The 23,324-nt window shown below is 36.8% G+C and overlaps 1 protein-coding gene across 2 annotated transcripts; it reads right to left on the bottom strand.

Annotated features, from left to right (window-relative positions):
• Positions 1–1,513: 1,513 nt before the first annotated feature.
• On the bottom strand, positions 1,514–23,042 carry LOC125254785. 2 transcript variants are annotated; one of them, XM_048169608.1, is made up of 14 exons: positions 22,508–23,042; positions 22,357–22,413; positions 22,163–22,255; positions 21,126–21,212; positions 20,862–20,972; positions 20,594–20,764; positions 19,760–19,850; positions 19,567–19,673; positions 7,470–7,670; positions 7,139–7,270; positions 6,968–7,046; positions 5,878–6,071; positions 4,120–4,140; positions 1,514–3,054 (listed from the first exon to the last, which is right to left on the bottom strand). In XM_048169608.1, the coding sequence occupies exons 1-14, from the start codon at positions 22,736–22,738 to the stop codon at positions 1,888–1,890; spliced, it is 2,742 nt and encodes a 913-aa protein (XP_048025565.1). In that variant the 5' UTR covers positions 22,739–23,042; the 3' UTR covers positions 1,514–1,887. The 2 variants fall into 2 exon arrangements, with proteins under 2 accessions (XP_048025565.1, XP_048025566.1); XM_048169609.1 differs by lacking the exon at positions 4,120–4,140 and having other exon boundaries at positions 1,517–3,054; positions 22,508–23,040.
• Positions 23,043–23,324: the final 282 nt, after the last annotated feature.

Below are 23,324 nucleotides of genomic sequence, written 5' to 3'. Positions count from 1 at the left end.
TCAGCTCAAAATACCCCATAGATTTTTTTAAATAAATTTTTTTAACTGCCTATTTAGGGGCATCATTAACAATGCACTGATTTAGGCAGCGCCGCCCCTTTAATTCGCGTGCTCCCTGCAACATGAGCTGTCGTCTCTATTACAGTGCATTTACAAAGTTCACACAGCTAATATAACCCTAAAATGGATCTTTACAAGATGTTCGTCATGCATGCTGTATGCATGCTTTGAATTATGTGAGTAAAGTATTTATTTGGATGTTAACGTTTTATTCTGAGTGAATTTGAGGCTGTCCTCCGTGGCTAACGGCTAATGCTACACTGTTGGAGAGATTTATAAAGAATGAAGTTGTGTTTATGAATTATACAGACTGCAAGTGTTTAAAAATGAAAATAGCAACGGCTCTTGTCTCCGTGAATACAGTAAGAAACGATGGTAACTTTAACCACATTTAACAGTACATTAGCAACATGCTAACGAAACATTTAGAAAGACAATTTACAAATATCACTAAAAATATCATGGATCATGTCAGTTATTATTGCTCCATCTGCCATTTTTTGCTATTGTTCTTGCTTGCTTACCTAGTCTGTTGATTCACCTGTGCACAGATCCAGACGTTAACTGGATGCCCTTGTCTAATGCCTTTTATAATGTTGGGACCATGGGCTGGCATTACGCAAATATTGGGGCGTTCACCCCGACTGTTACGTAACAGTCGGTGTTATGTTGAGATTCGCCTGTTCTTCGGAGGTCGTTTAAACAAATGAGATTTATATAAGAAGGAGGAAACAATGGAGTTTGAGACTCAATGTATGTCTTTTCCATGTACTGAACTCTTGTTATTTAACTATGCTGAGGTAAATTCAATTTTTGAATCTAGGGCACCTTTAAAACGAAAACGCACTAGTGTAAACGGGGCCTATGTCTCAATAGTTCTAAACAAACCAGCGCTGTCAATACATTTGAATGGGTTTGAGCAGGATAGGATGGACAATTGCTTCATTTGCAGCAATGTTTGGTAAGCATTATGGCATAGTGTGCACTGATTATCACATTGTCAACATTTACTGTATCATTTTATTCTGGATAGTGATGGAGAGGCAACATAATATTATTATTATTTACCTATTTATATTACAATTAGTGTAGGATTCAAGGATAAAATACTGTAGAAAAAAAGAGGCAAATTAGGGTGATTTTGTGCACAGGAAAATAATAATTTTCATTTGTAATGCCATCTATTAGGTGCCTGTATGACTCTTTATTAAATATACATGCATCTACTAGTCTAACAAAAAGTTAATCACTCACAACCTAATTTGTTTTTTAAGCGATTCTAATGTTTTTAAGCACACAAAAGTAAATATTAGCTAATGAATGCAAGCAAATACTGAATTTAACCCAAGAAGAGTAGAGAAGTAAAAAATATTGCTAAAAAAAAAAAAAAAAGGCAAACTGCATTCAAATGAATTGATATTGAAAAGTTTAAAAGTTGGCAACCCTGAGCTGATGAACTATCTACACCACAGATAATCTTATTGTTTGTCATCAGTAGATTTTATTTGAATTGGTACATTGCAGTGCAAAGTGCAATTTCAATACAAAGGAAGCATGTCTATTTGCAATGTTGTACATATTGTAGGAAGGGCACAGGATGTCTGAGAACCACCGGTGTAGGACAATTTACATCCAAAACTTAATTTAATACATGAGGTTAGAGGTTAGTTTGAAACCCCGACCTCCAAGCATACTTGTATTACTGAACCATCTGTTCATTGCCCTGCAGATGCTTCTTTTCCCATTTTACGAAGGCTCATTTGGTGCTAAAGCTCAATATTGTAATTTCAAACAAGAGTTGCAGAGCATTTTAGCTTTCATCAATCTTCATCTCCCATCGTTACTTTCATCCACGTCGAGTTCATGGAAACATTCTACCTGTGTGTCATGAGAATCATGAACATAGTTCAGCTGTTGACCACTTGTATCTAGGTTAGATGCAGACTCCTCTTCTAGGCTACTGTCATCTAAATTTGTTGCAATGTCCTCGTTGACATAATACATATTCAAGCTTTCGATGCTGTTTGTCTCTGCTGCCAGACATTGTTCTGATCCATTGTATTGACTTGAATCAAGTGTTAATGTGCTTAGAGTGTTTAAGATTTTTGGTGTAGCAGTGTCCTGGTTACTTGCATCCTGAAACTTTTGTACAGAACTTTCAACTGCTGAAACCTGAGGATCTATACCAAGATCACCAGATTTTCTGATTTCATCGGATTTAAAGTTTTCTGAATATTTGACGGGTTTGTTGGCCTCTGAAACCAAGTCTTCAGGGTTAATGATATATGGCTCTTCTTTAAAAATTGAGAATTCTGCTTGTGTAGGATCTCTTTCTTGACTTTCAGTTAAGTCTGTTTGTATTCTGTCCAGGTCAGACTTGAATCTGTGCTTTGGCGCTTTTTTTTGGAGCCTTAATTCCAGTGGGTTTGCATGAATTATATCTTCTAAGTCAGTTTTTACCTCTGTATGGTCAGTATTCTGTATTTCGTAGTCTCGCTTGATTCTTTTTAGGTGTGTATTGAGCATCTCTGACTCGTTTATGTCTTCACAATATGAAATGGTTCTTTTTGATTGTATTGTAAATTCTTCTGTGATATAGTTGTCGTCTGCTAATTCACAATCCATGTTCATTTCATCTAAATCAGTACAGACTTCTGCCTCTGTTGTGAACATAGTGTCCATATATCCTTCACCCTCTTCATCACATTCCCGAACCACAACGTAGTCACGAAATGTCACTGTTTTATTGTTAAACCTATTCACTGGCCTCCCGTTGGGCCGCAGTGCCAGATAATTGCGTCTTGGTTCCCTTAAGGATTTGTTGAAGTTAACTGATGGTAAGTTGATAGATGATGATGGTGGTGATTCCTGTTTTTTGGTGTAGATGCCCTGTTTGCCGTAGAAAGGTGAGGTTGAGTAGTCGTACTCGCTGAATGCCTCGTTGTGATATGAGAACGTTTCCTCCACTAGGGGCATCTGTCGGCTGTGGTTCACCTGACACAGGAAAACTCTGTCAGCTTTATTTACAATTGCTTCTCTGAAAACACATTTCTATTGTTTAAAAGCACAAATGCACAAGAGTTACTATGGGAAATTTGAAAGTGCACTGAGTAATATTGTGCTTATTTCAATTAAAAATGTTTAAAATGATTTACACTAGCATTCAGTACCTTTTTTTTTTTTTTTAAAGAAATTAATACTTTTAATCCACTCATTCAGAATTAGGAAAAATATATATACTTCTACAATATACTTAGTGCACTTTCAAAGTGAAAAGGTCTGGGAAAATGCATCAACTGACTATAACTCTGTCACTCATAGAACTGCTTTGATAGATCACTCCAGTTTAGTAACAAAATGCCATGTTTGAGATGACTTGTCAATCTACCCTTTAAAGGTGCAGTGTGTAAATTTTAGCGGCATCTAGCGGTGAGGTTGCGAACTGCAACCAACGGCGCTCACCCCTCCCTTTCGAAGCACATAGAGATGCTACGGTGGCCGTCTGGCCGACACAAGACAGATGTTGTCGTCTGAGACAGCAGAGAGTAGCCAGTCAAGCAATGAGGTTTCTTCTTACTTCTAACAAAGAACGGTCTCTGCTTCTAATAAACCAGACGACAACTACTACTACTTCTTCTTCGTGCATATTCAATGTAGTGACGATGCAGGCTGCCTCTAAAAACACGAACGATTTAGAAGAAGAACAACACAGTGATGAAATGCGCTCTGTAGAGCAGTTTGTCTGTTTAGGGCTACAGTAGAAACATGTCGGCGCAAAATGACGTCTTAATATGTAAGGGGACCTGTGGTGTATGTAGATTGAAATGGCTCATTCTAATCTAAGGTAATAAAAACATATCAGTTCATTATGTAAGGTCTTTATGCACCACTGAAAACAGTTATGTACATTATATTGCATTTCTGTCAATAGATCCTCCCAAATTTTACACATTGCACCTTTAAGAAACCATTGTATTTCCACTTTGTTAATCTCTTTATGAAATAAAAAATATTGTACAATGAGGTTCACTAAGGGGGATTAGAGTGACATTAACTCACCATCTGGAACCATCTCAGACTCTAGACATGGAATATTAGCAAATGCAAAAGGATTAATTTTAAGACTTGTTTATAAATGTAATCTTAAAAAAATCTATTTGTTTTTGTTTAGCAAGGTATGCCATTCAAAACTTCTTTTTTTAAAAAGAAATTAATACTTTTAAGTGTCAAAAGTAACAGTGAAGACATAATGTTACAGAAGATTTCTATTTCAAATAAATGCTGTTTTTTACACTTTATATTAAGAAATCCTGACAACAATCTGTCATGTTTTCTACAAAAATATTAAGCTGCACTGTTTTCAACATTGATAATAATAACTAATGTTTCTTGAGCATCAAATCAACATATTAAAATGATTTCTGCAGGATCATGTGACACTGAAGACTGGAGTAATGATGCTGAAAATTCAGCTTTGTATTAAACTGAAAGCAGTCCTTTAATATTGCAATAATATTTTGCAATATTTTTCTATAATTTGTTAAAAAACGGACCCTAGATTTTTTAATGTTAGCGTTAAGGCCTGTACACACTGGGACGAATATCGTACGCGTTTATCGCCAGCGTTTTGTGATATGTTTTTTGTGTTCGTACCCAAGCGATTTTCACTGGCGATGTGCAGAGTGAACGTGTACATTCACTCCCTGACAGTATATGGCGCTTGTGCTTAATGGCAGTGCAAATAAACATAGGCTATTTATGATATTAATAAAGTTAAAGAAGATAAAAATGCAGATATAAAATGGCATATATATGACATATGAGAGATGGTAGTCAGAAACGGTAGTGCAAATAAATGACAGTAGTGCAAGTGAACGGTAGTGCAAATAAACATATTTATGAAATAGACATTCTCAACTATATTTCTTGAATGTAAAAGAAAACAAACAAACAGTAAAAATACAGAAATAATACACATTATTGGTGTGGCCAAGAACTGGCAGAGAGTACTTATATCCCTGCGTCTCAAAATCGCTTGGGTATGAACACAAAAAACGTCTCGAAAAACGCTGGCGATTAACGCGTGCGATATTCGTCCCGGTGTGTGAGTTAAAGGTGCTACAGAAGATGTTTTGTTTTATACATTTTTGCAATATTACTTGAAACCGCCTTTACTAACTGATAAAAGACTATTTATTAGGTGCACTGAAAGGAATAATATTAATATACATCATCTGTGCACGAGGTAGGGCCTTAAAAACATCAGCCAATCGTTTGGCCCTCTGGCTTGTCAGTCACTGCCATTACGGTCCTTGTGAGAGATGTGCGCAGATTGGCCCTCTGGCTTGTCAATCACTGCCATGACATTCCTTGTGAGAGACGTGCACGCTCCAGTAACTTTCCCACAGGCGCCGCATGCAATGTTTTTGTCAGGAGTAACAACTGCAGATTATGAGTTACCTGCGGTGAGTCCGACATAATGAATCCAGTAACACGACACAGCGAATGCTGGTGGTAAACACTCGTGTTCCAATACTCGTGCACGAGTTTTGGGAGGCGTTCCCTCAAAATGAGCTGTAAAGGAGGGGGGCTGTTCTTACGCATGCGCTCATTTCAAAAACTCACCAACAGTCTTTGGATTCTCAGTCGTCGAAAACATCCTCTGTAGCACCTTTAAAAGTTAATATAATGCTCTGTTCTTTTTCTTATGTATTTAGTATAGTACGTTGGAACAAATGGACATTTTATGCACATATGCAAAGTTTAACATGTCCTTTGTCCATGTTATGCAAGTTGCACGAATAGATTTTGTCTTACCACATTAGGGTGTGTACTGTCAGCCACATTGTTCCGGATGGCATGATCCCGCTTCTCTCTGTTCATCCGTATGCAGCGTACCAGCGTAAATAAGGCAATGGCCAGCAGGATCAGACACACCCCTGCCACGCCCTCTGCCTTGCCCACTGTCTCACTGCTATACAGATGCCCCGCCCCCAAAGGACCCTGTGGAACTTATATAATGCATTTATTGTTTATTATTTATTATTTTACGTTGTTGAAAGTTTTGTACAGACAAACATCACTCACTTCTAGTTTGCTTGCATTTTATGTTCATTATGCCAATATATTCCCATTAAAGGCACAATATGTAAATTTTCGCTGCTAGAGGTAGCTTATTCAAAACATAGGTATAGCTTGATTTTGTGGAATCATGGGAGGTGCTGTCTTCACGTCTACAGCCGGTGGAAAAGAATCGGGATGAGACTCGGGCAGAAATCATGTTCATGGATGAGATTATTAACGTTTCTGTAGTATGAAGCAGAGCATGGCCGAGTGCTGTGCGAGCAGAAACAAGGCCGCTGCAGCGATTGCTAATGACAGACAAGCACGACATACTGCTCGAGAGCAGTGGAGCATTTATTATGCCGCAGTCGCCATTTCCGCGTCTTCCGGTCAAGCGCTGTTTTATCATATTAGATACATTTGTGTGTTGAAAGTTATAGTGCTACTCCATGTTTGGCGGCTGCTATGAGACACTTAATAAACACTGCAGTAAGCTAGATCGATATTAGGCAGGTTAAAACATGGTATTCGCTGTAAATCAAGAAAATGAGATTTAAACAATAAGACTTGCTGTGTTAAGCTATATAACTAAAACAAACTAAAAACCCTCGGAAAGTGAGGGTAATGCGGGTATATGTCATTGATAGGCGACGTGTGGACACGGTCCGTGTCCTGGTTAAAATTGCTTATTTCTCTGGATTTAAACATTCTTGGAAACATTTGGGATACAAGTCAAGTACACAAGTCAATAAAATATATAACATTGTTCTAATGGTTTTTGAATATTTTAATCCAAAAATCTTATATATTGTGCCTCTAATAATAATTCTTGAAGATTTTCTACCTGGCTGGCCTTTCTGAAGAACTTCCACATGTAATGCAGCTTTAACAATGTCTCCTGATTCAAGGTCAGTGGCTAGAACCTGCAACACAGTTGTCAATTGTCATTTTCTAGAGCAAGTAGTAGTAGAATATTGTTCAGATTTCACATATTAATATATTCTATGTGCCATACCTCTAGGAAGTATTTGTGGCTGGGGTGTAGTTGGTTGGTTTTAGCAATGAGCAGTCCCTCTTGTGTAATGTAAAAGAACCGAGAGCTGTTGTGTTGAGAGTTTAGAGAATACTGCAGTCTGGGATTGAAACCCTTTAACCCACAAACATAAAACAAACTCAGTTTCTTAGTCTTAAACAGGAACATAAATAAATCCATATTTCATGCAATGAATGTCAAACCAGGGCCTTTGTGATGTTGAAATTGGATGTTGACACTGAGATGTTACTGCTGTGTGGTTGTAAGAATTGTATGTGGTCTTGTAGTGTTGTGATCTTGTTGAGTCACGTACATCCGTGAAGTCTTGATCCGTGGCCTCCAGGATAAGTAATTTGTTGCCATACGTCATAACAAGCGAGGCAGGACTTGTGCTCTCACTGACAAAGCCACGGTATGCTGAACGGTTGAACTGGGGCGGAAACCTGTTTTCTGCAAGAACTCTCACCAGAACCGTGGCTACTGCATACTTCAGAGGGTCATCCGTCTGAGCTGCCTGAGCAGAAACATAACAATGCTTTCAAAATGTGATTTAATAACCACACTTATTAAAAAAAAAAACTCTCTCTCTCTCTCTCTCTCTATATATATATATATATTATTATATTATTATATAAACTACAAAAAAATAATAAATATATATATATATATATATATATATATATATATATATATATATATATATATATATATATATTAAAAAGAAATAAATATATGGGCCATTCAACAGAATTGGTTCAAAGTCAGAGTTGGAAACATCTTTAAAAAACATCTTTTTCCACAAATTTTGTATGTACACAAATTGTAATAATATAATATTAATATTGTATTATTAATGATAATATAATATTATAATAATATAATATAATATCCAAGGTACATATTTCTAGTAAGTGTACAGTTAATTCTCATAATGTGTTTTTTTTAGAACAGTTTTAGAATATTTTTCCTCTCCCCAAATTTGTCACTACCGAAACACAATAATAAATAATTTAATAAGGAAGGTTACATTGACCTATACACAGGTAAATCAATAACAATTACAATTTTAACAATATTTCAAATGCAATTTATGAGGTTTGTTGTATTTTGAATCCAATCTTTCTCTGTAAAAGTTTATCATACTGATTTCAAAGTTAAGGATTCATTAGTTTGAATATACATTGAACCAAACACTATAATAACATCTTAGCTGATAATTCAGTATACTTTATTTTTGACAAAACACCCCATGTTTCGGTCGTGACTGCACATTTTCATTAGTGACAGTAATGTGTTGGTAGCCACCACATCACATTGCAGAATTTTAACTCACATACTAAAACTAATGATTTGCATAATAAAACATTATACATAACTGTACTAAAATGTTGTTTATTTCCCCAAATAAATGCACCCAAAAAACAAAAAATAAAAACAAATAAAAACACCCAAAAAAGTTTATTGCAAAAACGGTGTTTGGCAGTGACGTTCCTTAAAGTTACATGCAGATTTTCAGACTTTTGAACACATTTAACTCAAAATGATGGTACCCATCTATTATGAAAGAGAGGATATAAGAGGGAGGGACACAGAAATATTTCCTGATCAGAAATGTAGGGGTGTAGTTAAAAGTCTCAGCCAATAGACTAAAACATACACTGTTTCGGTAGTGACATGATAATGTGGGACACTTTGTTTTTTTTGTTTTTTTCACAAGTTGAAATTTAGGGGTTAGGGTTCAGGACAGCCACCTCCCAATTGAAAGGACCCAATAAATTATGATTTTATGTATATTAAGCTTACTGATTTTTTAAATATTATTGTGGGATTCAACAGATAATAGAAGGATCTTAGTAAACATCTAAAATTTGAATACTTAAATGCTTTTTTTAAAAATGTTTTTTGGTTGTGACTTAGGACCATGTGATATTTCAGTTTTTCTTTTTTAATAAATCTGCAAAAATGTCAACAATTCTGTGTTTTTCTGTCAATATGGGGTGCTGTGTGTACATTAATGAGGAAAAAATGAACTTAAATGATTTTAGCAAATGGCTGCAATATAACAAAGAGTGAAAAATTTAAGGGGGTCTGAATACTTTCCTGAATACTTGGCATCGTAAAGTAGAAACATCTTTTGGCGAGCTTCCATGACATTAGTTCAAATATTCTGTTAATTTATATTTTCACTCAGTGAGATCATTCTGCTTGGTAAGATGGTTATTGTGCCATGTGCAGAAATTGCAGCGACGTACACTTTCAACGTGGAAGCTGCCTTGCCTTCCTCCAGTAAATGTTGAAGAAAGTTTAAGGTGCTCGGTATGTCACATTCTGCAGGATCAAGCCCCTGCTCCACACACCATGCAGAAAAAACTTCCGACAGAAAGCATAAATCTGTTGTGTGGAAGAAGCCCTGGCATTAGAGATGGTATGGATAACCGCAAGGTCACAATGCTCCAGAGAAGGATTTAACCCAATGGCCACACCCAAAGCTGTGTACTCGAGCTAGAACAGGGCGTCAGACCCTTGCCTCCAGCTTCCTGAGGGGAAGTTTCCACGGATTGCCTGTCAGAAGTCTCAGCAACAAACAAGTGACCAATTCTCGACGAGAGGGAACAACACCCAGGGGCACTCCTGCCTTCAGAAACTCGAAACTGTCTCCACCGCCTCAATGCACTGATGCAATGGTGAGAAATTACATCCAGCCGATGGCGATGTCTGGTAGGATCTAGCTGCAAACTGTTGTTCCATAACTGTAGGGGTCTGAGGTGAAGTAAACCCAGGCAAATCACCACTGTAGCCGTCGTTAACATCCCTATTAGTCGTAGGACCACCTCGTACTGCAAAGACACACCCGGGCGAAAGTGAGCCAAAAGTTGCAGAATGTTGGTTACATGTTCCTGAGACAGGGAGGCAAACATTAGGTGGGAATTCAAGGTCATTCCTATGAACGTAGTGGTCTGTGTTGGAATCAGACAGCTCTTTTTCCCGTTCACAGTAAAACCCAACTTCCGCACATGTCTCAAAAGTTTGCTGTTTCGTGGGCACACAACGATCCAGTCGTCCAAATAGGGCAGAATACGCATACCTCTCATCAAAAGAGGAGAAAGATCTGCGCTCACACACCTTGTGAAGACGCGACGAGCAAGGGAAAGCCCGAACGGTAGTACTTTGAACTGGTACGCTTGATTCAGGAAACTGAAATGCAGAAACTTTCTGTGATGAACAGCAATTGAGATGTGAAAGTATGCATCTTTTTCACACTTACAAACCAATCTGCTGTCAAAGATCGAAGAATGTCGGCTGTGCACAGTATTCGAAAAGGAAGGACCTTTAGGAACAAATTCAGGTGCTTCAAATCAAGAATTGGGTGGAAACCACTGTCCTTCTTCGAAACAAGAAAATATGTCAAATGGAACCTGTCTCCCTGAACGAGGGGATGAACTTTTTCTGTGACTCCCTTCTCTAACAGTGAACAAATTTCCTGAGAGAGAGCCATTGCACAAACTGTGTCTCTGACAATTGTAGGAACAATTCTTGAAAATCCTGGAGGTCGGCGGCGAAACTGTAGAGTATATCCCCTGCTCAGAGTTGTCAAAACCCAGGGGTCTGCTGTGTTGGTCCTCCAGTACTCCAGCTGTTCTATAGAAAAACGATAGACCGCTGGCCTGAATGTGGTCACGGGCAACTGTTGATGAGGTGGCCGAAAAACTCTCGCATCCTCAGTAACACAAGACCTTTGAGGGGGCTGTGACTGAGGTGTAGCGTGCCGACGGAAACGTTGCTCCTGTGTGGCATAGTGATGACGGGTCTGAATTGCTGGCATCCTAAAGGTAGGGTTGCGCTGCATCTGCGTCAGCCGACGAGTGGCCTCAGACAGCTTTACTCTCTTTTCCAACAATTCTGGAACATTAAGACCAAAAAGATGCCCTGGAACAAAAGGAAGATCTCTCAAGGTTTTCTTACAGTCCCTAGGTAGCCATGCTTGGGCAAGCTACGCTTGGTGGCGGGCTACCAGGAGTGTGGCTGTAAGACTACCCAGCTTGCGGGTCACATGGCCCATTGGTCTGCAGAAACTGTGAAATGGAGGGATCAACATTTGCTGGTTCCAGCGCACTGGTAGCAGCAAGAAGTAACTGGCAGATTGTGTTTTCCGCATGAGTAATGTAGGCAACAGACTCGTGGGACTTTTTTAGCAGGGAATCCATACGACCACATTGAGTACTGGGACATCGCACATTCCCTCGTAGTGCCTCGTCAGGAGACACCACCAAAGCTGCAACAGGCTGGTCTATTTCCGGAGCACGACTCACCCCAATGGAATCTGCTTCAGCCATAGATGCTAGTGTCCGAGCAAACTTTGAGCGCTGCTTAGGTGGACCAGAACCAGTGAGGGCATTTGAAAATTCTGCCACAAAATCTTTACATTGTGCCATGGCAAAAGAAGCCGCAGCTGTGGCCTGTCTGAAAAAAATTTGGGCAGACTGGACCCATTGCCATTCGAAGTACAGCCAAAGTATCATCGGAAGAGGACTGGGCCTGTCCAGATGACTGAACAGATCCCCCACTAGACCCCTCTGCTGCAGAATAACCAGTGAAAACTTCCTGAGGTGATGATTGTGCTGCAACATCTACAAGCATCTCCGTGATCATGAAAAAAAGAATCTGAAGCACTCGTAGAAAGCACATCCATATCAGAATGATGTGAAAAACAAGAGGAATCAAGAGACTCTTCCCCAATTCCCTGATTCTGAACATTCTCATTCTCCTGTGTCATCTTCACAGGTATAGCAGATATGACAGGCTAAAGCAAGTGAAGCAGGCATTTCAGCTCTGCCATCTCTGAAGAAAGCACAGAAACCATCTTAGAAAGTGAATGTTCCTCAACATGTGAATGTTCATCACTTCATGATGTGGCCTTCTTCTTAGATGAGCTACTGCAGACGCCTTACGATTCCGAGTTCACAAAGGGACTGTATCCAACTGCCCAAGTTTCACCGTTGAATTAGGGTCTAACTCAATAAGACAGAGCTGTTGTTCTGACATAGGTAAAAGGCTACAGTGCAGACACGGGTCCATGAGAGCCTCTCTCAGATGTTGAGCACCCAAACACGATGGGCAGATGTCATGACCATCATCCAGGAGAACATTATTAGGGCACAGCTTACAAGTCAGTGGAAAACCAGTGGCAATCGAGCTGTGAGCCATAGTTACACACTAATAACAACCTTGGATAGCACCGTAAGGTTTAAGTTAAGCGGGATAATGGTACAAAGACATAATAACAATACATACAGGTGCTGGTCATATAATTAGAATATCGTGAAAAAGTTCATTTTTTTATTGTAAATTATTTTTAAAAATTAAACTTTCATATATTCTAGATTCCCTACATGTAATGTAAAACATTTCAAAAGTTATTTTTTTTTCCACATTCAGTAATGACCATCTGTGACTTACTCTCTTTGTGGAGGGTGTCAATGATTGTCTCCTGGACCATTGCCAAGTCAGCAGTCTTCCCCATTAGTGTGGTTTCAAAGAACAAGAGATACCCGGAATTTATACTGTAGGGATGGTCATTTAATGAAACTCAAATGTAAATATTCGGACCCACTTTATATTAAGTGGCCTTAACTACTATGTACTTACATTTAAATTAATCATTTGATACAATGCACTTATTGTGTACATACATGTTTTTACATTGTACTTATATTTTAAAAATACCTGCATGTAATTACATCTGTAATTAATTTCTGTAACTACATTGATAATTACACTGTTGACAAATCCCTTACACCTTACCCCTACCCTTAAACCTACCCATACCACCAAAGCTTTCCCTAACCTTACCCGTATCCACCTCAATAGCAGCAAAAGTGTTTTGCAATTCAATATGAACCCAATAAGTACATTGTACTTATTTCTTGATGTAAGTACATAGTTGTTAATGCCACTTAATATAAAGTGGGACCAAATATTCAAATATTTTCAGATACTGGATTTTGGACTTTCATGAGCTGTACACTCTAATCATCAAAATTTAAAAAAAAACTTTTGAAATGTTTTACTTTACATGTAGGGAATCTAGAATATATGAAAGTTTCATTTTTAAAAATAATTTACAATAAAAAAATGAACTTTTTCACGATATTCTAATTATATGACCAGCACCTGTATATTAGGGATGCACCGATACTGATACCAATATCGGTATCGGGCCCGATACCAAGCTCATGTACTTGTACTCGTAGTCTAAAAAATACCAAAGACTGATACCTCACGCGACGTAACTGACAGAATTTTACATGCACAGAGACACCGGCGGCAGCAGTATAAACAATATCAGCCTCAGAGGTGTGGAAATACTTCAAAATTAATGATGACAACACATACATTGCGAACTGCATGCTTTCAATCACAATTCGTTATCGATTAGTGAAGGCGGGATGGGCGGAATTGCGCTGAATGACACAGACCAGATGCGCTCTTTCTCTCTCTCGCACATGCTCTCTCTCTTTCTTGTGCACGATCCCAGTTCTCTCAGACAGCACATAATCGGTTCTCCTTGTGCCTAAATGGTCAAATGCCTACAGAGTTGTCAAAATGTCCATCGTGTGGAGGAGTATCTCATGTAAATACAGTCGGTTATGGCTTAAGTGAATGTAAACATTTGGGTGAAAACAGGATATGTGTCAGTATCCGTGGATTCGGTCTTAAAGGGACCGTAGCCTATATTTGTCATTAATGTTAATAAAACAACAAAACATGTTAAATAAATGAATACATGGTAAATAAACCTACTGTATCTGAAAAACAAGTTTATTTACTTTGTATCTCTATAGTATTTGTTGTATTGTTTGTAATTTTTTGTAAATTTCTTTTTATATAACAGCAATTATATGTATATTGGTAATTATGCCCTTTGAAGGTTATTGGACACTGTGAAAATTTTGTTCTTTAAGTTTGTGACAAGCACATAAAAAATATTACTTTTTTCATTAGAGTAATAATAAAGAAGCTGTCCTAGTTTCACTGTGTTGTGCTTGGAAAACTGCAACATCAAAAAAAAAAAAAAAAAAGAGAGAGAGAGCGAAAGAAATTAATAAATGTACAGGCATCGGTATCGGCGAGTACAAGAAAAAAGTGATTATCTGTATGTTTGCACTGATTGTCTGTACAATATTGAATGTCAGTGCTTGGGATTTGTACTTGGAATGTTTGAGGTATCCATAATCCTATAAAATGGAGAAAGATACTTGCTTTTTTGAAAAAAGGAAATATCGAAATCGTTCTTTTACAAGAGACTCATTTGAGTGACTTAGAACATCTAAAATTACAACAGATACAAATTTGGGCAGATATACTTTTCTTCTTTTACATCTAGAAGTAGAGTTGTTGCTATTCTCATTAAACGTAATTTACCATTCAAAATTTTAAACTGTATTGAAGATAGGGATGGTCGCTATGTTATTATTGAAGGCGTGTTGCAAGGTGAATCTATTCTCATACTCATACAGCTCATATTCTCATACAGCTCATCCAGCTGACTTTATTACTAAAATGTTTTTGGACTTGATTGCCAGGTCAGCAGGTTTAACAATTGTGGGTGGAAATTTCAATCGTGTATTGAATCCCCTTGTAGATAGGCACCCACATAGCTCTGCATCCCTAACTACACAGGCGAGATCTTTTCAGAGTATTTGTAAAGATCTTTTTTGTAGATGTCTGGAGAACTCTTCACCCTGCAGATAAGGAATATAAATTTTTTTCTACCTCCTATCATTGTCAGTCAAGATTAGATTATTTTTTTTATTCCAAAAACAGATATGCATTTAGTACAATCTTGTAATATAGAAAGTATTTTACTGTCAGATCATGCCAGTGTCACTATGGAGCTTCCATTTAGGAATACAGTGGACTGTTCTATACAGTGGAGACTTAATATTGCAACCCTTAGTGACAGCACATTTTTAGTTTACTTTTCTTCCGAATTTAAATCCTTTCTATCTATTAATTCTTTATCCACACAAAATCCATCTTTATTATGAGAAACCTGTAAAGCTTATTCAAGGGGGCTAATTATTTCATATACTTCCTCTAAAAAACGAAAGAATGATTAATCAAAGGGTCTTAGAGACTCAGTTATTGGTTAAGGAAAAATTTATAATAGATCTCCTTCAGCAGGTTTATTGAAAGAGTTACAAGCAGTTAGAGCGGCTCTTGACTGTCTCCTCACTGTGAATGCAGAGAAAAAAATAAGATACTCAAAACAAAGATTTTATGAGCAAGGAGACAATATTAGATAATATTTTCCATGACAATAAGAATATTTATAACTCATTTAGAGATTTTATATCAATCCATATTCTTCTGAGAAAACAGGTGACCATCTCAAACAACTGGTTGACTTTTTCTCTAAAATTAATCTCCAGACAATTTCAGTTGCACAAAAATAAGCTCTCGATGGCCCTTTTACTAGACAGGAGGTTATCAATGCTATTAATGCTCTAAAGAATGGTAAATCACCAGTGCCAGATGGGTTTTGCGGAGAGTTTTTTAAGGAGTTTCAAGAGTTGCTTGTAGACCCATTGCTTAATATGTTTAATTATTCATTTGTGGTTAAAGAATTACCAAAGACCCTTAGAGAAGCTAATATCTCACTTATATTAAAGAAAGGTAAAAGCCCTGTATAAAGGCCAATTGCATTACTGAATGTGGAAATTGCTTTCTAAAATTTTAGCAATGTGTCTTGAAAAAATTCTGCGGACATTAATTGGGATTGATCAAACAGGCATTTTTACAGGTTAGGAATTCATCTGATAATATTAGACGTCTTTTAAATGTTACTTACACCTTTAAAGGGAAATCCATAGATGGGCTAGTTCTGTCTTTGGATGCAGAGAAGGCGTTTGACTGTATTAAGTGGTTCTGTCTTTTCTTTGTTTTGAAAAAAATTGGCCTAGGTGAAATTTTTGTGCAATGGATCAGAGTAATGTATACAGACCCATGCTCTGCTGTATTGATGAATGGCTTTAGATCAGATTTTTTTTTTTCCTATGCATAGAGGCACCAGGCAGGGTTGCCCCTTGTCACTTCTTTTATTTGCGATGGCTATGGAGCCTCTAGGTGAAGGAATCAGCAACAGCAACATCTATTCCAGGTTTACAGATAGGACATATACATCATAACATTGTGCTTTATGCTGATGATGTATTGCTTTTTTTTAATCTGAGCCTAAGAAGTCAGTTCCTGCTTTGATTGAGTTAATTGATTGAGTACCTTTTCTGGTTATAAAATTATTTTAGCTAAATCTGAAGCTATGCCTTTAGGTACTCTTATTTCCAAACCTAATATTGTGCCCTGTTTTCCTTTTAAGTGGTCACCTCTAGGTTTCATCTGTTTAGGTATTTCTATCTCTACATCTTTGAAGCAGATGTATGAATCCTATTTTGTTCCTTTATTTGAGAAAATACAGCAGGATTTAGAACATTGGAATTCCTTGTATCTTAGCTAGATCAGATAGCACTTGTTAAGATGATTGTGTTACCAAATTATTATATCCTATTAAAATGGTTCCTAAACTATTCTCAAATAGGGTATTAAAGGGCCTGAATAGCTGGTTGACTTCCTTTATATGGAGTAAACGTGAGCCTAGATTAAAAACGTCAGTACTCTATCTGGTGGGGGGCAATATTAAGATGTATCAGTTAAGTTCTCACCTGAGATACATTGCAGAGTGGATTAGTAATGATTCTTCCTTAACTTGATTAGATATTGAATCCTCATTTTCACAATTTCCTTTAAGAGCCCTTCTTTTTGTTAAGAGCTTTCAAAAAATAAAAGAGATATATGATAATCCAATTATAGTCAATACTCTAAAACCATCGAGATTATCTGTAGGCTTGAAGGTAGATCTAAATTGACTTCTTTCTTTACCCCATTATTAAACAATCCTGATTTTACCCCAGGAATTTCGGATGATGGTTTTAATCTCTGGTGTAGTTTGGGACTTATTAGGCTTGGGGATATGTTTTCAGACAATAAGTTAATGTCATTTGAGGAGTTAACTCAGAAGTATCAGTTGTTCAGGATTTTTTTCGTTTCCTCCAATTGAGACATTATATTACTAATAGCACAACACTTGTTTAGGAATTGTGAAATGTCTTCTATTGAGAGACTATTATTTTTATCATCTGGAAAAATGTCTCTGGGTAGGTTTTATGGTTCTTTGTGTTCAATTTCTCCTGTTAATACACAGAGAATTAAATTTAAATGGGAAGAAGAGTTAGATACTGATATTGATAATGAAACATGGGATGACATTTGGTCTTATGCTAAGAAAATATCTGTTTGTACACGTACAAGAGAAATACAATTTGAAATCATACATAGACTCCATATTTCCCCTGAACGCAGGCATTTTTTAACCCCTCTCTATCACCTATGTGTTTAAAGTGTAAAACTAAAATAGGCACTTTAACACATTGTCTATTGTCATGTAACAGACTGCAAAGGTATTGGTTTTTGGTGCTAGGGAAAATGGAAAATATCTTTAATATTCAGTTGGATTTTGACCCAGTCTCACTGGTGTTGGGTATACCTAATGGATGCATTGTTTTATCTGCTAATAAGAAATTGTATAATATTCTATCCTTTGCTGCCAGAAAAAAATATTTTACTTAATTGGATCAGTGATAAAACCTCCATCACTTAAAGGTTGGCATAAGATTATTTTTGAGTTGATTCCAATGGAGGGTCTTACATATGTACTACATCAAAAGACAGGCCAGTTTTATAAAGTCTGGACCCCATATCTTGACTATTTGGAACCTTGTCTTCGCCCTATTATACTACAAGGAATATTGTAATCTTGTAACTCTCTGGACATTGGGCTTTCTTTGTCATTTTCTTTATCTTTTTTGCCCTAACCTGTTATATTATGGTGTAGTCTTGTTTTATATATAAATCTGAGCTTTTTTTTTTTTTTTTTTTTTTTTTTTGAGGTGTTGTTTTTCTTTTGGTGAAGTCTTGTTATATTTGTACTATAATGAAAACTCAATAAACATAATTATAAAAAATATATACACTGTGTTTCAAATTATAATGCAAATACAATTTCAGTTAAACAAACATTTGATTTTGATTTTTTAAATAAAAATTTTCGATTTTGCTGCTTCTCTTGTCAGTTTACATCACTGACATCAATCTCAGACAGGTTTGGTAATTAGTTTGCCAGGTGAGCCAAATTAAAGTGAAACTACTTAAGGAGGTTGGTCCACATTATTAAGCAAGTCACAGGTTTAATGCAATATGGGGAAAAAGAAAGATCTTTCTGCAGATGAAAAGTGTGAAATAGTGCAGTATCTTGCAAAAGGTATGAAAACACTGGATTTTTCATGAAAAATTAAGAGAGATCATCGTACTGTGAAAAGATTTGTGTGTGATTCATAAAACAGATGGTTTCGTTCAGATAAAGGCGTATTAAGGAAAGTTTCTGTCAGGCAAATTCATCGTATTAAGAAAACTGCTGTGAAAAATCCACTCATGAGTAGCAACCAGGTATTTGAAGCTGCTGGTGCCAAAAGAAGTCCCAAGAACGTCTCGATGCAGGATGCTCCAGAGGATTGCTACTGTGCGTAAAGCTGTATTTCGGCCACCCCAATGCCCACAAGGAGAAACGATTGCAGTGGGCTCAGAAATATATGAAGACTAATTTTCAAACTGTTTTAATCTCTGATGAATGGCGTGCTACACTGAATGGTTCAGATGGATGGAGGTCTGGATGGTTGGTGGATGGCCACCATGTCCCAACAAGGCTGCAATGTCAGCAAGGAGGTAGTGGAGTGATGTTTTGGGCTGGGATCATAGGAAGTGAGTTGGTAGGCCCCTTTAAGGTGCCTGAAGGTGTCAAAATGACATCAGCAAAATATGTTGAGTTCCTAACTGCCCATTTCCTGCCATGGTGGACAATGCACCATCCCATGCTGCAAAAAATACCAGTGAGGCCTTGGCTGCTATGGGCATAAAGGGAGAAAAAAATCATGGTGTGGCCACCATTATCCCCTGACCTCAACCCTATTGAGATCCTGTGGAGCATTCTTAAAAGGAAGCTCTATGAGGGTGGACAGCAATTCTGGCATCCTCAAAGGAAATACAGGCAGAAACTATACACAGACTTACAAGTTCAATAGATGAGAGAGTTGTTAAGGTGATATCAAAGAAGGGCTCCTATGTTAATATGTAACTTCATCTGTAAAGATGTTTTTTTGATTGAAATAGTTTTGATTTAAAAAAAATAACCTCCTAATGCAAATATATATATATATATATATATATATATATATATATATATATATACTAAAAAATAAATTTTACTTTTTAACATTTTTGTTCTTCACTCTCAGACGCACCATAACACGCAGTCTCAGTGTCGGGATCAGCAGTCTGTTCTTCACACGTCTGGTTAACCTCACTTCTCCAGAACTACTGTCAATGACAAATCTGCCATTATCTGCCCCTGTATTAAAGCACACATATATATATAATAATTTAAAAAAAAAATCCCAGGAGTTTAGATTAGGTTCAATAGCAGAGGATAATCACCTGATAAGATGGAGTACTTTACTGGCGTTCTGAGACCCTCATCGCCATCCAAAGCTTGAATTGGACCGGGAAAGAAATCCAAGACAATGTCCTGAGTGATAATTAATCAGATGATAACAATGAATCATATACATGTACACTTTTTTAAAGAAATTAATGCTTTTATTCAGCAAGGAGGAATAAGACTGATCAAAAATGAAAGTAAAGACTTTTACATGGTTGTTGTTGCTCTTTTGAACTTTCTAATCATCAAAGAATCCTGAAAAAAATGTATCAGGTTTCCACAAAAAGATTTGTTGACAACAGTTTTCAACATAATAAGAAATGTTGCTTGAGTGCCAAATCAGCATATTAGAATGTTTTCTGAAGGATCATGTGACACTAAAGACTGGAGTAATGATGCTGAAAATTCAGCTTTACATCTCAAGAAATACATAACATTTTAAAATATATTTACAATACATTATTTTAAATTCTAATAATATTCTACAATATTGCTTTTTTACTGTTTGTGATCAAATTAATGGATCCTTGGTGAGCATAAGAGACTTTTAAAAATTAAAAAATTGTACCAACCTTAAACTTCTGAACTGTAGAGTAGGTTGCAAGTTCAGACATTGAGATTTGTTGTATTGTAGCTAAAAGACGTCAAATTAATATGCCTCATGCCAACATTTAATTTCTCCTTTAATTTAATGTCTACAGTGGACTAATTCAAGTATATAGCTGGCCCTGAGGCAAGTACATGGTGTGTACATAGTGTGATTGTTTAATAATTTAATTGATTTCAATGAAGTAGTCATTTTGTTTATTCTATATATTCACAGGGATTACCTGCTCATTCTCTGTGATGTTGGCAGTGTACAGTGGGTTGGCACATATGCGGTTGCTGTGATTGGCTGAGAGAAGAGTGCAAGGCTGGAATTGTGGGTATTGGTCGTCCCCATCTGTCACATTGATGATTACTGTTGCTGTTGTGTTGTAGTGCTCATTTGTGTTAGTCTCCTAAAACCACATCAACATTTGAGTAAATAACAGTTCTGTTTGTTTTCTTCTTCTTTTTTTATCACTACCAAACAAGTATTTTCTGTATGTGCTTTACCACTGCATAAATAGTCAGTCGGAGCTGAGTTTTGATCTCATAGTCCAATGACTTGTTGAGAATCACTTTGCCACTGTTATGCAAGTCCACTCGAAAATACCTGGCATCAGGCTGGAAATATATAATCAAATGTCCACAGATGATTATCAAGTAGCTAATTTGATTTATCACAACAAAACTTTAAGTCAGATGAGACTAAAGTGGGACTAGTAGAAGGTTTCTACTGTGGGTTTGTAGATCTGAAAAGATGTTTGGTTCACCTACTGATTTTTCATCAATGATGTATGTGAGTGTGTCTCCATCAGCATCTATGGCCTGGACTGTAAACACTACAGAGTTCACCGCTGTCAACTGAACAAACACATCAAACAAGAAGATCTCAGGAATGGAGTAAAATATATTCACAAAATATATAGACAAAAGTTTGGGGTCGGTAAGAAGAAAGAAGTCTCTTATGTTCACCGAGGCTGCATTTATTTGATCAAAAATACAGTAAAAACTGAAATATTTTTGTAATTTAAAAGAATTGTTTTCTATTTGAATATATTTTCAAATGAAATTTACTCATGTGATGTAAAACTGAATTTTTCATCATCATTAAGCCCAAAGAATACTTTACTTTTTATGCATGTGCGAGGGTAAACGTATAGTGCGTGTGACGCGAATTTCGGATTTGCACATGTGCATTTATTTTTTTGTTGCAGTAATTAGTTTATCCACAAAGGTGGCAACCGTGCCCTGGGGGCGTCAATTCACAAGGTAGTCCAAGAAAAACTGCATAATCAGAACAGACTGGAATGCATGCATGGAGTCCTACATAGATGAGAAATTGTGCAAAGAGGTTAGAAAGTACCCTCATTTGTACTCTCTAGCATGAAAGAATATAAAGATGTTAACATGGGTTGTAACTTGCTTGAATCTGCAAATGCGTCGAACACATGTGTATAAACGAAAAAAACGAAGTATAACCAGGGTTTACTCCAGTCTTCAGTGTCACATGATCCATCAGAAATCATTCTAATATGCTGTTTTGACATTATTATTATCAATGTTGAAAACAGCTGTACTGCGTAATATTTTTGTGGAAACTGTGATACTTTTTCCAGGATTCTTTGATAAATATAAAGTTCAAAAGAACTTTTGTGACATTATAAATTCTTTACTGTCACTTTTGATCAATTAAATGCATCCTTGCTGAATAATAATAATAAAATCTTACTGACCCCAAACTTTTGAGCGGTAGTGTACATCAACACATGAAAGAAAACATTTGTTGTTTTGTTCTTTTTTGTGTCTTTTACCTCGCTGAGCTGCAGAGGTTGTATGGAGCTTTGTAGGAATTCGGGTTTGTTGTCATTCTCGTTCAGAACCTCCACCATGATCCTGTGTTCAGCCTGACAACAACATTTGACTTTTATTTACATGTATAAATTATAAAGCTAAATTTATTTTTTCTAAGAGCATGCTGCTGTATGTCACAGATAATTAAACTTACTTGTAGGGTTTTATGTTTGTAACACCTTACAGTTGCTGTTAAAATGGAGCCGTGTATCTGTAATATCATCATAGTCAGATGATATTATTATTTAAACAAGACAGAAGATGATAGTGTAATTGCATGCATTTATATATCTTTATATTGTTACCTCACGGTCAATAATCCTAGTTGACGTTGAGTTCAATCTGACGGTTCTTCCCTCCAAATAAAACCAACCAGCATCTTTTCCAAAAAGCTTCAAGTGCATGTGATTGGCTGATGGGTGTGCAGTGAAACTGAGGTTGGCAATAAATGTTCCCATCAGGCTGTTCTCTTTGACTGTGGCAAACACATCATGCCCACCATCACATTCACTAGCTGCCAAAAACACACATAACATTCATTTAAACAACATTTTCACTATATTTCTAATTCCAGTCTGATCTAATGTTAAATGTTGGTTGCTTTTCATATATGTTTGACAGTTAATTAATAGTAAATTACTGAATTAAGTTGTCAACTTCTAGTCAGTTCAAGTAGCCTTTATTTATAGCCTAGCTCTTTCTACAATACAGATTGTTTCAAAGCAGCTTTACAGTGATAAACAGAAAAATAATGATCAATGATGTAAACGTAATTCAGTTCTGCTGTAAATTGCTGAAGTCAGTTCTGTATTGTTTCTTTTCAGATCAATAACTGTAAAGTTCATCAATTATGAAATGAGTTCAATTCAGCTATAAGCAGCTCTACAGAAGACATTAATGTTATTCACTTTGATTCAGTGTTGATTCAATTCAGTTCAATAACTGTCGATCAATGTTCCCTCTAAGCTGCGCGCGTGCGCGGCCGCGCACTTCTGAAGCCGCGGCCGCGCAGAAAAAAAATAATTGCCGCGCAGAGAACAGACATGAAAACAACCGCTATAGAGTTATTGTCGCTATAGAGTTAGAACCGGTGAATGCGGTTTACAGGTTTCATAGAAAGAG

The sequence above is a fragment of the Megalobrama amblycephala genome, linkage group LG19 (genome assembly GCF_018812025.1).
Source record: "Megalobrama amblycephala isolate DHTTF-2021 linkage group LG19, ASM1881202v1, whole genome shotgun sequence".
Lineage (NCBI taxonomy): Eukaryota > Metazoa > Chordata > Actinopteri > Cypriniformes > Xenocyprididae > Megalobrama > Megalobrama amblycephala.
The sequence above is the reverse complement of the archived record's forward strand: the minus strand, read 5'-3'. Positions and strand labels throughout refer to the sequence as shown.

Excerpts from the sequence above, each read along its gene's own strand:
- LOC125254785 (XM_048169608.1), bottom strand. The coding sequence starts at position 22,738 with ATGTTATGTGTGTTTTTGGCAGCTAGTGAATGTGATGGTGGGCATGAT. Across the intron at positions 7,271-7,469 it reads CGGATCAAGACTTCACGGAT|GGTTTCAATCCCAGACTGCA; the intron begins GTACGTGACTCA and ends TGTGGGTTAAAG. Across the intron at positions 7,047-7,138 it reads GCCACAAATACTTCCTAGAG|GTTCTAGCCACTGACCTTGA; the intron begins GTATGGCACATA and ends ACTGTGTTGCAG.